The sequence below is a fragment of the Primulina eburnea genome, chromosome 13 (genome assembly GCF_022965805.1).
Source record: "Primulina eburnea isolate SZY01 chromosome 13, ASM2296580v1, whole genome shotgun sequence".
Classification (NCBI taxonomy): domain Eukaryota; kingdom Viridiplantae; phylum Streptophyta; class Magnoliopsida; order Lamiales; family Gesneriaceae; genus Primulina; species Primulina eburnea.
Window position 1 is genome coordinate 29,347,584 of NC_133113.1, and position 16,911 is coordinate 29,364,494.

Sequence of the window (16,911 nt, forward strand, 5' to 3'; positions counted from 1 at the left end):
TAATCAATTCTAGCTCATCTAAAACAAAAATCCAAATTGTCGCTCTTTATCACTTTGGAACTCATTTTTTTGCTCATTCATGATCTGCTCCTTAAGACCTATAGCTCTACATATTTAGTCTCCTTTTGCCAATCTCCTCATTTTCATCTTCATTGGCTGGGGAAGCTTTAAACATGAGGATAAACCTGGTTAAGTTTTGCGCACGTGTGTAAAAATCGTTGCAGCGTGTCTGTATGATTGAAGCTAATGGAAACATTAATATCTAAACCCAGAGAGGCGTAGGGAAGAGACTTCTAGGCCTCAAGTTATAGCTAATGGAAACATTAATATCTCCTCAATTTGTGCAGTATTCAGTACATATCCCAAATCGACGACTGCATTCAGCATGGAGAAGATGCAGATTTGAAGGTTAAGGATTTTGACCCTAATGATGATTGAAGCTTTCCATGTTTCTTTGCTTTCGACGACAAGTCATTGAAATTGTTCGATCAGATATGCTGTATATCGTTTTTGTCCCTTAAAAACAAATGGTGTTTCTTAGTGGGCTCTGCTTACTTCAGATTATATCAAGAAAATATTTCGTTTTCATGTGTAAACCTTCGTTGACCAAAATTCACATTTGTAAAAATGCATCTGAAGAGAGCATAAACCAAATACCCATTGTCGGGGCCAGTAGGACAACGTTTCTTTCAAATCTAAAACCATTAATATAGCTGATTCAAAATTCAGAACAAGGGAAAACGACATCGATCACTTCCACAAGTAGTACTGTGTCCAAAAACAATAACGAAACCGCCAAATCTCCTTACATATGAGAAACAAAGAAAGCCCCTGTGCAGGGTGTGCTGAAAGCATAAATTTATGGTGTGCTGGAGGTAGAAATTTATGGGGTCTTAAAATGCAGGGTGTTCTGTTCACTCGTCATCATCCTCGTCTTCGTCATTGTTTTTTGCAGCATTAAGAGCATTCAACCTCTGGATCAGCTTCTCCCTCCTCTCCTCGTAAGTTAGCTTCTTAAGGTTGAATCTGCAGAAGTGATTCCAAAACACAAATTGAGAAAATAGTTTGAGTTAGTTAAAATAAAGACTGATTTATTGATTAGACGATTTCTCGACCACAATTACTAGAGCACATAGCATGGAGCACATGACAACCACTTATCACAGCATGCCCTAGACTCTAGGGAATAAGATAGGAAATAATCTGATCAGATGGCGAGATCGCTATACCTCTTGTGCGTCTTTGGGGGTTGTTTTTCAGATTTCTTTTTTGTGGGATCTTCACGAATGGCAGCATGAACCTTCTTGTACATCTCCTCCATGTTCTCTGACTCAATACCCTTTTTGATAAACCTGCTAAAGATAGATTGGTACTTCTCGGGCTCATCTTCCATCAAAATCTGCACAGTTCAGGTTGTAAAAAAAATTAAAGCACTAGCAGAACAAGAAATTGTTACTGTATCATGACCAACCAAAAAGTTATAAAAGGCAAGCCATGTGTTACAACACAGTAAATATCTCTAGTTAAAACTTACATTCATATAGGAAGCAACATGACCACCATAGATGTATTTCCTATGCACTTCAGGGTCAAGCTGCTTGCTGCTCTTGTCAAATCCAGCAAACCTTTTATCACTGTGAGGGATGTCAAGTCCACCATCCAGAGCTCCCTGTGAAGAGATGAAGGAGCAGAGTTGACACTAAAGCTTAACTATTAAATAAAAAGATTTATTCCAAACTACTCCTCGTCGGTAAGGGGCACCATGGTACTTGTAAATAACTTCGAGTAAATGAGCAGCTTAAATTCATTTTACAAAGTATTTGCATTGATCTTGAGAGGTTCTCTCAAGAAATGCCTCAAAACCCGATTATCAAAGGAGGTAGACATGAAGAAAATCCCACAAAACCAGAAACAGTAAAGATCCTTACAAAACATACATATAAACATATAAAAATCAAACTGCCCAGAAAATGGCCATAATCTAAATGCCTAATCATGAAACGACGATACCTTGAGGGCACCAAAAACACGATTTCCAGTGGTAGTTCTTAAAAGTCCAACATCAAGGAGTGCACGGAAAGGCCTTCTGCTTTCGGATGGTTCAACGGAATAATCCTCTCCAGTGGCCTGAAAAGATTATTCGCCATCGACAAACATCGTAAAAACCTCATACCATATGGGGTGTCCGACAATGATTAATGATATAACATCCACAAAAAGATAAATAAGATATGCAGAGAATGGATCGATAACCTCAACGTTCCCTTCATAATCCTCATCCATTTCGAGTTTTTTCAGAACTCTACGAGCCAGCAGAAGTCCAGTACAGTAAGCTAGATCAAATTCAAAACACTATACATTAGAAACCATTTATAAGCAAGCGTAAAGTATCCGGAAAATAATTCACTAAAAAATACCAGCAGCATAATTGGTGAGGCCGACTTCAAGGCCATAGATAGGCAACTCATGGGAATAAGCAGCAGCAAGGATGTGGTCACCAGCAATGCTTGCAGAGACAACTTGGGCAATTATATCTTTATTGGTCTAAGAGTGAATTAAGGATATACTATGCAAAGATAGATAGATAGATATACATATATATAGATGCCCACCAGAACACGCAAATTCCACATCAATAACTCAACACAAATGAACTTCTAAACTATTCAAGTACAATCAATCAGTAGAGATACTATCATGCTCATTAAGATGGTTATCATACACGGATTTCAAATAACATGTAATCCACTGCCTACAACACCCCATAGCTCACTTCAAAAAGAATTTACAAGATTAAAAAATAGAGTTAAAAATTAGAATTTCAAACAAATATACAATTTGGGGAATATAGGTACTGATATTTGTGCATCCAAGGTGATTGGGACCCAAAGCAAAATATCAAATGCTTCAATTGATTTAACAAAAAAATTATTTTACATTAATGACAAATGAGGGCGTGTCAGGATACAAATCGCACAACAAAGCGATATTTCGGAGTGTTGTACTTATTCTTGTCCTGGTTGATCAGTCGAATCCTTGCCCGGTAGTCAGTCTTTCCCTCTAAATTAAAAATAATTATTATTTCAAAGTCATCAAGCTACTGACTTAATACAAAAGCAGTACATAAAACATCGTCAGTTACTCACGCCTCCTTCTCTTGAATTTAACTTGGAACCGTTTGAAGTAGGCTCTCGACTTTTGCGCCTTGACAAAGACCTGTAAATAGATCATGAAATGTTAAAATGTTGCAATAGAGTAAACATATAGATGGACTACTAACATAAACTCCACCTAAACTATAAGTAGAAAAAGTAAAATCATGTTAAAAAAGCAGAAGTTATATTTTTCAAGACAAAAATTTCAAATGACGACCCAAAAACATACGCCATACACGTCATATCAACCTGAGAACTCAACCAAATGTCACCAAAATCCATCCCATAACATTTTCAAGATACAAATCGAAGAAAATTTCAAATTTAAAAATAAGATAAAATAAAATAAACGAAAACCACAGATACTCGGCCATTACATCATTAGAACACTGAGATATACAAGCAAAAACACATTAAAAATCAACAAAACAGTTTTTGATCCAAACGCAGTTGAAATCTAGGTAAGGAACCAAAAAGAGCTTACAGTAACATTTTTCCTTTTAAAATCTAAGCACAAACACATAACGTTACGAAGAGAAACATCCCATCACAAAACAAATTATTGAACAAAAGAACAGCAAAATTTATTTCAAAACTCAAAACTAAAATCTCACCATTGTCGACTGCTTTTCGCTATGCTGCAGCCTGCAAACAGAGGGACGAAACAAGATTAATGTTTGCGGCAACCCTTAAATAGAAGTAAACCCTAGTGAAGTTATGGGCTGAATTATACGAACATTCCATCTTGGTTTGGGCTTATTTGTGAGCCCATATTGTTGAATGAGAATATTGCAACTGGGCTCACTTTGCTTCCACTAACATAACGAGTGGATCTGTATTTAACGATTGAAAGCGTTCTTTACTTCTTCTCTATTCAATCTCATCGAGAATTTTCATCTTTTAACATTTTCATAATTTATTTAAATTTTGTATGAATGTTGAAAATATTAGCTTTGTAGTACAAAATTAAATATATCCATATTATATGGCATTTTTTTCCTTAATATCTATAACTTCTCATATGTGTTGCTTATGATAATAATAATAAAATATAAATATAAATTTAAATGTTTGATCTAAAATATTTGTTCATGGAGACTTTGTTTATTTACAATATCAAATTTTGATTTAGTTTGTTATTTTTGTAATTTTTTTATGATTTAAATTATTTTTTTCGATACGACAACGACGTGACATTGATACGGTGGTGAGTGGTGATATGTGCTGATGTGTACATTGCTCCATCATCAAAACTTCATGATGAAAATAAATGTCACAACATGAAATATATATGATTAAAATTAAAGTTTGACAAACAAAATATCAAAATCGAAATATATATATAACTTAAAATACAGTTTTCTTTTAAATAAATATTGTTGTTACTTTGACATTAAGTTTTAGGTTAATTTGAAACTTTAAATAAATTATTAGATATTAAGATTATTAATCTTACGCAAAAACTTGTGTGAAACGGTTTCACGAGTCATATTTTTGAGACGGATTTTTTATTTGGGTCATCCATGAAAAAATACTGCTTTTGTGTGTTTGGCAACCAGGATTTGAGAGGATTTCGTGGGATTTGGAATTGGATTTGGAAATTCAAGTATTTGAAATTTCATTTGGTGTTTGGTTTAAAATTTAAAAATGATATTTACAAATCCATTTCTTGTTTGGAGAAAAAAAGATTCGAATTTGGAATTTTAAAATTTTACTAAACTACCTTTAGAAACTTTTGTTAGAGAATGATGTGTTGGATAAAAAAATAATTTTATGTTTTTAAAATCCATATCCAACCAAATCTTATCAAATTTGATGGGATTTGTATGTACTTGTGGAAATCTCGTGAAATCATAAGCAAATCCGAATCCTTTTTTTTAACACCTTGCCAAACAGTAAAAATAAGATTTTGAAATCCAAATCCCATGAAATCCTCCCAAATCTTGGTTGCCAAACACACGGTAAGAGTATTATTTTTATTGTGAATATCGGTAGGATTGATCAGTCTCACGGATAAAGATTCTTGAGAACGTCTGACAATAGACTTAGACTTACTCTTATTCTTATTGAAACATGATGACATAACTTTCAAATTTTACATCTAAACTAATATTTCAAAAAAAATCATAACATTTCCTTGAATGTGTCGAGTTGAATATATTGTCAATCAAATCTAAAAACAAGGGGCCAAAAGTGAAGTTAATAGTGGAATAATTGACATTATCAAATGTTCAGGCCTTAACCTTGTCCTAATTTTTAAATTTCTCTCCTCTTTTTTTTTACCGGATAACGATCTTAGAAATTCAAAACATTTGATTGATGGTTTGCTGCAAATCATCCAATGAACTGAGGCGACGAGTTCTGTTTCATCCTCGAGTCAAGAATTCTTACAAGCTGTGGTCACCCTGGTTGAAAACAACATCCCCTCATTTTCGTCTCAGTAATTTTCTCAATTTGGTGTTCGTGTTTTTAATTAAGCTCTTGAATCGTTGTTTCGTTTCCTTCGGCCTTTGGGAATTGATGCTTACTGAATCGACCTTTTTTATGCTTTCTAGGTTCTTGAATTTGAAATTCTCATCGTGATTTTATTGTAATCAAATATGTTTGTACTAGATAATTCATCTCGTATTATACGGAGCTAATATGCAAGGCTGTAAAGTCCGCCAGGTGTGATGAACAGTATATTTTGTCGATCTTAAGCAGAATTATTTACTTTCGACTGGAACTGGGATTCTACTTGGTAAAATGCAGTGATTTTAAGTTGAGGAACCAAGTCACGGGGCTAATCTCTTCAGAAAATATGGCTTATGCCATGTGTGTATATTATTTGGTCGGTGTCATTCTCGTGTGGTATAACTACGTCTGAAGATGCATTGAAGTGTTGACTATGTAGTGAATTATGACCATTTCTGGCAACAGCTTTAACATTGTACATTCAATGTGCCATAATATATCAGCATGCTATGCTCGTTTCTTCTTTTATTCATTGAATCAATGTTATGAATGTTTATAGCTTTATGTGACCAGTTTGTTTCTTTCTCAATCTTTGCAGCTATATCTGACAACCTTCTTCTCCTTGAACCATCTATCATTATTGAACATTTGGCTTAGGTTCCAAGTATAACAGATTTATTAACATGGATTATGTCATTTCGTTTTAGCTATCCCAAATAGTTTACTCAAGTTGATTAGGTGTACCATCTTCCTGCTCTTGTGGACATCCCATGGTTATAATGTGGACTGTGGAGACTTGATTGCACTTGTGTTAAATATTTGGGCATTGCAACCTTTTAAAGACTTATAGTGTGTCGAAATGACCAATGATCCAATCATTCTGTCAACATCCGTCCTCCAACTCCCTGACGATTGCTTATATTTTATTTTTCAAAATCTTGACTGTTGTTCTGATCGTGAATCATTTGGACTAACTTGTCGTCGGTGGCTTCACATTCAAAATTCCTCTCGTCGATCTTTGCAATTCCATTGTTCGCTCACTTGTCTAAGGACCGTCTCACACATCCTTCCTTCAACCAAGATCCTTCCCTTCCATCTGCACCAGTTACTCCGTCGTTTTCAGCAGCTACAGTCGCTATCACTATCTGGGTGTACCGAGCTCCCTGATTTAGGTTTATCTGCATTGCTTCACTATGGCTCAAAGTTGCAGAGCTTGCATCTAGATTGTTGTTTTGACATAACAGATCACGGGCTTTCCATCATTGCACATGGCTGCCCTTCTTTGACAACCATTAGCCTTTACCGGTGTGACATTACTGATATTGGATTGGAAGTACTCTCTAAATCTTGTGTCGCACTAAAAGATGTCAATATCTCGTACTCTGTACTTGTTTCTGATCATGGGATTCGTGCTCTCACCCAAAATTGCCGCCATATTCGAGCTATCAACATATCTCACTGCAGAAATATAAGTGGTGTTGGCTTTCAAGGATGTTCAAATACACTAGTTTACTTAGAAGCCGATTCGTGTAAGCTTGAGCCGGAAGGAATACAGGGCATGGTTAGTGGTGGTGGCTTAGAGTACTTAAACATTTCCAACTTAATCTGGAGCATACACGGTCACGGATTGGCATCGATGGATTCTGGATATCTTTCCCAACTCAGAGTGCTGAATCTTCGGTTGTGCAGAACCATTGGGAACGAAGCTATAGTGGCAATTTCAGTGGGGTGTCCACTGCTTCAAGAGTGGAACTTGGCTCTGTGCCATGAAGTTAGATTGGCAGGATGGGCATCAATCGGGTCGAACTGTGGTAAATTGGAGCGTCTTCATGTGAACCGGTGCCAGAACCTCTGTGATCAGGGCTTGCAATCTCTGAGAGAGGGCTGCAAAAGGATGCAGCATTTGTACTTGAGTCGATGCAGAAAGTTGAGCTTGACGGCTATTGAGATGTTCAAGTGTTTGAGAAGTGACGTGAAGATTGTGGATGATGAAGTTATGTGCATTGCGCCTGCTTCGGCCTTCAGGTCATAGCTGGTACAAATAATATTAATTTTGTTTGGAAATTTGACTCCCTCTTATGTCCCCGTCTTTTTTCTTATAAACTGAGGGAAAAAAACATGTATTTCCTGTTTGCATTTATAATTTTTGCAGTACAAGTGTCGAATACATTAAGCATAAGACAGATGAATGTCAAGAACTCATTTCCTGTGTTGTTAGCATTTAGGCTTTTTTGAGATATTGAGCCAAATTTAGAAAACATTTTATGAACTCAAACCTGTGAGTAATGAAAAAAATAATAATCATCTCTGTTCTTTTATCACTTCAAATATCTTCACCCTAACTTTTTCTAGAAAACCATGGCCGACGGGAAAAGGTTAGAGTTCTCTCCATTTTTTTAATCTCCTTTCGGACTCTTCCATTTCTGCTGAGCCTTGGCGATTCCTTGGCCAAATCGAAAACTTCTTTCAGCAAGTGTCCAGTCACTGTCGGCCTTGTCCATGGAATTACCGGCTCAGCACCATCGATTACCTTGTCCCATCATGGCACCACATTGGTGCCACACCATTGTGGTGTCATGATTTTTCACTCCAATCCAGCACCAAAACTGGCGCGGGATTGGAGCAGCTCTACAAGCTGCTCCACATGTGGCACAACAATTTTGCTACGCCACAATTTTTTTATTATTTTTTTTTAGTTTTTAATTTGATTAATTTAATATAAGTGTTTTTAATATATAATTAATTAATATTTTTTTGAAATTTTAATTATAAAATTTTTAATATTCTGATTAGAAATTAATTAAGTGTAAAAATAAAAAAAACAATTAATAATACATTAAAACACAGATTAAATTAATAATGCGTTAAATTAATAATGTGTTATAAATAATTAACATAAAACATAAATATTAATATTGAAAAAAAAGAATATTCTTGGAATATTCTATTGTAATGTAAAATGTAGTGCAATGTGGTTGGATATGATTTTAGTGTAACACCAATGCTATGCAGAATGTAGTGCAGTGGATTAGAGATGGCCATGTTTGGTTAAATGGGATAAAATTCTATTGTTTATGTTTTTTCATAAAAAATGTTATTTTGGTTCGATTTAATCGGTTTGGCTGAAAAATTCGGTTGGTTCAGTTTGGTCGAAAAATAATTCGATCACTTCGGTTTTCGGTAACTCGTTTAAGTCGGTTCGGTTATAACCAATGTTCACCCATAATTGTGCTTCTTCCTCTCATACTGTATGTGCTTGTGGTGGTCCGGTGGATGGTTTGGGAACGGAAGTAATATTGCACTGTATAATTGTCCTTTGTCTCCTCAACTTATTAGATTCCAATCTAGTACAATCTTGTTATGACTAGTTTTTAATCACATTTCTTTCAAAAGGAAAATAAAAATTTCGAAAGAGCATGGATTGCATGTACAATCAAATACATGACCAAACTCCAAATCAAATTCGAGTATTTTATTTGCTGAAAATTTAGCTATGTGTTTTGTTCATAAAATATTAAGGCAAAAACTTGTGTGAGACGGTCTCACGGGTCGTTTTTGTGAGACGGATCTCTTATTTGGGTCACCCATGAAAAAATATCACTTTTTATGCTGAGAGTATTACTTTTTATTGTGAATATGGATATGGTTGACCCGTCTCACAGATTATGACCCGTGAGACGGTCTCACATGAGACTCACTCAAATATTAAAATAGACCTATTAAATTACTTAAGCTTTGTACAAAAATATGTATTGTACCTATTAAAATATTTTTGCACACGCTAAAGTTTCTCATTATATCGATTCAGGATCAATATTGTGCATTTTGTAATCTCACTTATCATTTACACGTGAGCGTTGTATGATGATAATCATTTGTAACAGTCAAAAGCTTGTTTCTGAACAGATCAAGTTGAAAAAAAAGAGTGTTAGGAGTTTTAGTTCTTTAGGGTTGTGAAACTGAGTTGAAGTGGATTTAAACTAGTTGTCTACTAATCCATGTTTCTATTGGAATACTTGTGTAAGCAAAATAAAGGAAGAAGATGTAGAAACTTAGCCTTCAAATTTCCATAAACAACTTCTTGCCTCTATATTTATTACTATTTACTTGTGTTGCTAACACTATCATCTTGCTGATAAGTCTGTTGATGAAAACCGAATTGTTGATTTTATATCATACTCGCTAATATGAACAGATTTCACACTTAGAACTTGTTTCTAATAGATCAAATTATTCAGTCTAATTGAAAAATGATTTAAGATGTTAACACATATTAAGTATAGCTTTATTTGCTATAGTATGTATAACAGTTCATTTACATCATCTAAACTGTTATTTTCAATTTTAACATAAACATTAATTTTTTTAGTCGTTCTTTAAGCAAATAGACCAAAATACCCCTTGACCATTTAATAAAAATTACCATTCAACTGCATTTTAGTAAATTTATAATCGAGTTAATTATCATATTCAAGTTTATCACCATCTCAAATTCTTGATATCAAAATATTTTTCTGTCATTATCTCATCCAAGTTTATCACCATCTCAAATTCTTGATATCAAAATATTTTTCTGTCATTATCCCATCTAAGTTTATCACCATCTCAAATTCTTGATATCAAAATATTTTTCTGTCATTATCTGTAATTTTGAATTTATAAAAAGGATAATATATTTTATTTTTAATCAGATTTAATAATTAAATTTTCTAAAACAATTAATTAGACTAGAAAATCAACATACATAAAATCCAGAAAAATACATTTTTTTGGTTCCTTATTATAATACTTATGTGAATATGACCGATTTAATTAGCACGACCAAAAAATATCTGAAGCAAAAGGGTGTTAAAATGAAAATAGTTGAAAATACGGGGATAAATTGAAGTCGATTTCGAAATCTAAGTACCACAATGAAATTAAAAGCTGCGCTTTACACCAGTTCCATCAGATAGTATCTTCATCCGGTCTCTAAATATTTGTATGATTATTTGTTAATCCAGATAATCTCATCTATTCACGTTTCTGGCGCGTACCAGAATAATCGTTATCGAATCCGATTTGGGAACATAATTGATTTTGAATCGAATCGAAATTCTGATTTCTTGGTTGTTGATTTGGAATTTTCATGGCCGCTAGTGCTAGCCCTTCAGGGGGTCAGAGTGACCATAATAATGGGAATATCAACAACGGGAATTGCAGCGGTGGAGGTAAGGAGAATGCAAATGGTGATGCCGTCAAGAGTAACGGCGGAGGTCTTTCGGTGGCGGAGAACTCTGCGGCTGGGACCAGCTCAGACCACCCTCCGCCACAATCCTGGCATATCTCTCGATTGGACTCCCGAAGAACAGTCTACCCTCGAAGATTTACTTGCGAAGTTAGGTTCTTCCTGATTCTTTATTTCTCCGTGGCTATTATGTCTCTCATACCTCTGTATGTTTTGATTGCTGTTTGTCTGTCAACATGATTACGGGTTGTTTGGATGCGTTTTTTATGCTACGGCTCAAATTTCCTCCAATTTCGGTGTTCGTCCGGTTATGGATAGTTGATCTTCCACTGGCTTGGGTTCCAACGTTTTGTAACCTCTATGTATTCAGGACTGTACTCTGAGCACAGTTTTGTTTATACTATCCGTTTGGTCCAAGTGACCAAGTCACTTTCAGGACTAACTCGAAGCCGCCTAATCCATTATTTGATTCATCCGTAAACCCATAAAATTTAGATTATAAATGGATGCAAGTGCAAATTTGACTTCGTTTGGTTGGAAAAGCTACCATATGACGATTGAAATGGCAGAAAATGCACTTGCCTACCTTGTGACCAGCAGTGATCTCTTGGTCACAATATTTGTTGCATTGGCTCGATGTTAATGTCATTTCTATCATCGCTCTTTTCCAGATATGCCTCAGAAACCATATTAGTTCGATATGCTAAAATTGCCCAGGCATTACAAGAGAAGACAGTTCGCGATGTTGCGTTACGTTGCAGATGGATGAACGTGAGCTCTTTTTCCCCATTTTTTGGTTCTTTTAATTTGCTTTTTTGATCTGTTATTGTGATATTCCACAATCAGATTATCTGACACTAAAAGTTCGGCATAATAGGATTCTTTTTCTGCCGAATTGGTTTTCAAGACATCAAATATAAATCAAAATTTATTACTAGCCTTGAGCCATGCTGGCTAGCTAAATCTTTTCACTTCATATTTGTCCTTAGAGAGAAGAAAAAATAGAGTAAGCCCTTGTAGGATATGGTGTCACAGACAAGATTTCTTGACCCCGATGGAATGTAAGAAGTTCAATTGTTGTATACTTTTATTCAAAAGATCACTTTCCATGCAAGAAATCATACAAAGACGAGTCTGATGCCCTTCTGTCTCTTTATTATACTAGCCATTAATTTTAGAGTGTGTCTTGGTGCATTATTCTAGAACCTGTCATAGTATGGGTGAATGGACCAAAAAAAAGTAGATCCTTATTTTCTCTCATTAATTCACTGGACGTTTTTATTGGTATATTTTGTTCAATTATGAGGTTGCGCTTGCACATGGTGATAAAATCTGGCGCAGTTTGTTGCATAAGATATATTCTGTGGGGTGCAGCAGAGTTGCGGTTGTGTTAAGAAGTTGCTCCATCTGACCTGAAGTTTTCTATATAGTTTGATTGTTAAGATGGTTAATAATAAATTCCCTTGAATGTTTGGGAGGGTTATAAAATCCTGAAATTCGATTAGAGGTGTCAAAGGTCGATTTAACCCCCAGGAGAACAAAACTAGTTTGAAATCTTAAATCTGAAGAGCCTGCATGCTTATTTTTTTCCCCTTGTATAGGTGGGTGAATTATAATACTAAATCCCAGCTGTGTTTGATGAGATGTATTTTTTTTTATTTTTTATTTTTTGAAAAGAAACTAGATGAGATGTATTTGATCTGTTGTAGAAGTAAAAAATCTATTTGGATTTGTTTCAATTATGATTAGTGGTGGACTATGGGAAGAAGAGCGTGACTAAAAGGGATAGTCGTGACAAACTGATATTTGTTTTGAGCTAATTCTGGAAATACTGATTTCAATGTTTCAATGTTTGGCAGAAAAAGGAAAACGGAAAGAGAAGGAAAGATGATCAAAATTCTTCAAAGAAAAATAAAGACAAAAAGGTATATTCGTAGTTTCATGATGTCCTTTTTCATCACCTGTCTATTTAACTACACAATAAATGAGTGCCTCTTTGTTCAACATCTTCACAATACATTTTTTCATCTAAGAATGGGATTGAGAATTAGTACGACTTTACGGAAAGTCATGTAATGAATTTAATAAACAGTCAGCATAATTCTTGCATGAAAAGATTGAGCAGAGCAAATGATAATCCCAGGCAGGAATCACTTTATGCATCTACCACCAAGACTTGTTTCTCTAATGGAAAGTTTACATGATAATTTCATTTCAAATTGTGATTATTTTCCCATAGCACTAATACTGTAAATGATTGTAATGGACATGTACATTTCCTATTTACTAAATCATACGAGTTTTCTGTGTACCTCTCCAAATAATTACAAAATTTTATGATTATTTTCGTTGGACGTTAGCATCTATCATAATGAATAACATTATTTGCACTGGTCTTAGAATTATGGTATCCTAGTTAGAAGGTTTCCTCATTTATAAAAGTTCGAAAAACAGATTATAAATGGTTTAATGGTGTCTGTGTTCTACTTCTCAGGTTGAACTAACAAATAAGAGAGGTGCAAATAATTAGTTTTGAAAAAGTACGGTGTTGTTTTGTTGTTCATTTTCATTTCCCCTGTTTTATGTGGAATAAAAATACTATATTTTAGACATATACAGCGGTTTTAAGAAATTGATATGCCTAGAGTTCAAAAGAATTATATTTACCTCACTTTATATCCTATCCAAATTATTTTTCTCAGGAAAAGACTACAGATTCGTTGCCAAAATCTTCTCAAGTTCCAAATCGCTCCAATGATCCTCCATATGTTTCTTCAATGATGTCGATGGACAGCGATGATGGAATCTCATACAAGAGTCAGTCCATACTCTTTCCTTTCACTCTAGAAAGAAAGTGAACTTTTTTGTGCCACATGCTTATTGCCTTTTTCTCTGTGGAGCCTAATATGATAATGCATCCTCCGCGAATTTCTATTTTGTCTGGCTATCTGCCTGAAATCATGTGTCTCATGCTTATTGCCTTTTTCTCTGTGGAGCCTTATATGTTAATGCATCATCCGCCAAATTCTATTTTGTCTGGTTATCTGCCTGAAATCATGTGTCTCAGTGCTCACTTTCTCTCAGTTTATAATTGTTTGCAGCTATACTGTACAGGTAAGATGATGCATATAAATTAAACATAAGTAATGACATCTGCTGGATAATTACCTTTTTTGTATTATGACTTGATGGAAAACGGTAACTATAAAAACTGTATCTTCAAAATGTTATGGTGTATATGGATATTGCTTGTGACATCTCAACTCTCACAATCCAACTGGCATCAAATATACAATCTCGTGTCCAGAGAAAAAATGAGTCTCTAAAATGAAATTTCAAACGTCAAGTGGATCTCATTGTAGTTCATATCCTCAATTACAGTCATCTCTGATGCTAGAATTTCCTCATAGTTCATCGGATAGTTTTTAGATGATTATAATCACTTAAGATACCATTATGATGAAGTATATTGTTGAAACTACTGAAGTGCTCTGTTCTATAGAGCTGATCGATCAAATGACAAAGTTTACTTATATCATCTAGATGGTTTGTTATTTTATTTTTTCTTTTTAGAACTTCAAATTTGTGTTTTCAGTGATTGGTGGTACCACTGGACAACTTCTTGAGCAAAATGCTCAGGCATTGGATCAAATTTCTTCCAACTTTGCTGCTTTCAAGGTACTTGAAGCTTCATATACTTATTTTTTTAACTGCAAGGGTCTAAAAGTTGGTAACTATTTGATAGTTTCATGTGTATTTTGATGAATGATATCCACAATGAGAACCAGCATTTCTTTCACTAATAGAGATTTTAGCTGTAAACAACTGTGCATACTAATGGAAGGTTAAACTCACCATGGCGATTTACTTGGTTTATTTGGTCATGGAATATTATGATGCTGGATGCTTAGATGTAGCAATACCCAATGTTATGTTGTTGAATGCTATCACATGGTGGATTCCAAATGGCCAAACAATCTTTTTACTCTTGGGGCCTATTTGTTTGGGCTTCTGTATTAGAAGAACTTATGAATAAATCAAAATGTTCAAGTGGTTTTTATTCCTAGTAGAGTGTGCTTAAAAACTGCTGAAACATAGATATGAGTTGGAAAAGCATGGAGGAGGCAGCTTCTGTCTCCGAGCTAGTTTTTTAAAATACTATAAAGTAGGAGCTACTCTATGAGCTGTTTGCAGACCAAACACAAGTATTTTTTGCTTTTGAGTGAAGAAGCCCTTCGTTTAAGTGTTTGCAAATAGGCTCTTAACAAATAGTAAACGTTTCCTGCTTTGCAAGACCGTTGTGGTGTCTTGAAAGGCTTAATTTTGGTAATTTTTTGTCGGAACAGATCCAATAACAGGAAATCGAGTAAGGCTGTTTATTAAATGCCCTACTAAATATAATGCGGAGATTATGCTGTAATAATAATGAATTTGTCTGAATTTTCCATGTTAGTTCTATATGTTACTGATTTCTGGTTTCAGTTAAAATTTAGCTGTAGGCATTCCTCGGCCATTGTCTTAGGTTTTCCATTGGACAGCATGGAACTATGCTTCATCCCTAGATATAATTAATCGTGTTTGACATTTTTTTTTGTTTTTTTCTGCATGCAGTTTCATGAGAACGTCAATCTCTTCCTTCAAGCTCGAAATAATATCCTTTCTATCTTAAATGAGTACGTCCTGGATTTCCTACCTATATGTCGATTTAGCTTTTCATTCATTTGAATTATGCGGGATCATTTGCACATAATTGATGCATATATGGACTTTTCTGATGTTTGCTGCCTATTTTCCTCATTATCAACTGCATCTTTTTGCCTTACTCTTTGTATACTCTTTATTATTTAATGAATCTCGAATGCACTGTCTTGATAAATAACCATCAATTGTTCTTGATTCCAATCTATCATCTGTATTTTTAAATCCTGCCAGAACAATTCAGAAGAATGCGGCTTCTCTTATACATGCTTTTGACATACACATTCAATGCAACTGCTAAGATCGTTGTTAGTATTGAATCCATAATATTCTAAAAAACCTTGTATGAATTGTGTATTACAGCTGTAGTGACATGCCAGAAGTAATGAAGCAGATGCCGCCACTTCCTGTAAGGCTGAATGTAGAGCTGGCTAACACCATTCTTCCTCGAACTACCCTACCAAATTAATCTCGAGGTCCTTGTTAGCTTGCTTCAACTTACGATAATTCTGCCTCTTTCAAGTTTGACCTCTGAAATACATCTACTGCAAATAAGTTGGCTGAGGTCCACTCAAGTCCAGTTGAAATTTTCGTTAAAGTCGTTTCTTCATTATTTTAGTTCAGTTGTTAGCCTGTTGTTTTCTGCCTTTTCTTTCTTTCAGTTGCTTCAGTTCTCCAAGGAACTAGCATTTGTAGCATCCAATTGCATTCAGTAGCGTAGAATTGATTTTTAGTTTTTGTAAACTTCTTTAGGGAAAGTCCTTGAATGGTTTTTGAAGTGCTGTCCTTGAATGGTTTTTGAAGTGCTGTCGAGGGTTTGTTCTTCTAAAAATCCACTGTTAATAATCGTTAGGTCAACGCACGTTTTGTAGCCCTTGTTGTCACTGTTATTATACAAAAAGAAGAATTGATATGGTTGTGACTGTGTACATGAAGAGAGGCGATATATGTATTGGCCTGGAATTTGGAATTAAGAAACTTCAAATGACAGGATACCGGAGCGTGCAATGGTTGTGTAAAGTCACGTTACGCCATTCAACTTTCTTTTCCTACCTTGTCGAATTTACAAAGACAAAATTTAGTGTTAGTAAATAGTTGCGTAGCCATAGATTTTCTTGATTAGAACAAAATTTGGATCTGTCATAGGTGAAATTTCACGAATCGTAGCCATCTCCGTTTGCCGGCATTGAAATTTCATCAATTGTCTAACATGTCTCTGGGTACATTTCAGTATGTGCAAGCATCGTCAAACGTATGGAGCTTTGTGCTATTGCCACCGAATCCAAACTCATACGCGATGGGATTCTCACCCGACGGGCAAATGGTGGCTCGAGTGCCGTAGTTGGTTGGGTTGGAGCCGATAGCACACTTAACATG

At 35.0% G+C, this 16,911-nt stretch overlaps 2 protein-coding genes and 1 pseudogene across 5 annotated transcripts; 2 read left to right on the forward strand and 1 right to left on the reverse strand.

Annotated features, from left to right (window-relative positions):
* Window positions 1–683: 683 nt before the first annotated feature.
* LOC140808858 (large ribosomal subunit protein uL18-like) lies at window positions 684–3,864 on the reverse strand. The gene is made up of 9 exons (XM_073166166.1): window positions 3,770–3,864; window positions 3,147–3,216; window positions 2,969–3,060; window positions 2,418–2,544; window positions 2,254–2,333; window positions 2,011–2,127; window positions 1,535–1,669; window positions 1,230–1,399; window positions 684–1,026 (listed from the first exon to the last, which is right to left on the reverse strand). Exons 1-9 carry the CDS (start codon window positions 3,770–3,772, stop codon window positions 915–917), a joined length of 906 nt encoding a protein of 301 aa, XP_073022267.1. The 5' UTR covers window positions 3,773–3,864; the 3' UTR covers window positions 684–914.
* Window positions 3,865–5,376: 1,512 nt separating this feature from the next.
* LOC140809551 (F-box/LRR-repeat protein 12) lies at window positions 5,377–7,792 on the forward strand. 4 transcript variants are annotated; one of them, XM_073167206.1, is made up of 2 exons: window positions 5,377–5,612; window positions 5,711–7,792. In XM_073167206.1, the coding sequence occupies exon 2, from the start codon at window positions 6,469–6,471 to the stop codon at window positions 7,639–7,641; it is 1,173 nt and encodes a 390-aa protein (XP_073023307.1). In that variant the 5' UTR covers window positions 5,377–5,612; window positions 5,711–6,468; the 3' UTR covers window positions 7,642–7,792. The 4 variants fall into 4 exon arrangements, with proteins under 4 accessions (XP_073023307.1, XP_073023311.1, XP_073023308.1 ...); XM_073167210.1 differs by having other exon boundaries at window positions 6,208–7,792; XM_073167207.1 differs by having other exon boundaries at window positions 5,377–5,595.
* Window positions 7,793–10,570: 2,778 nt separating this feature from the next.
* Window positions 10,571–16,096, forward strand: LOC140809424 (uncharacterized; annotated as a pseudogene).
* The last annotated feature ends 815 nt before the right edge of the window (window positions 16,097–16,911 follow it).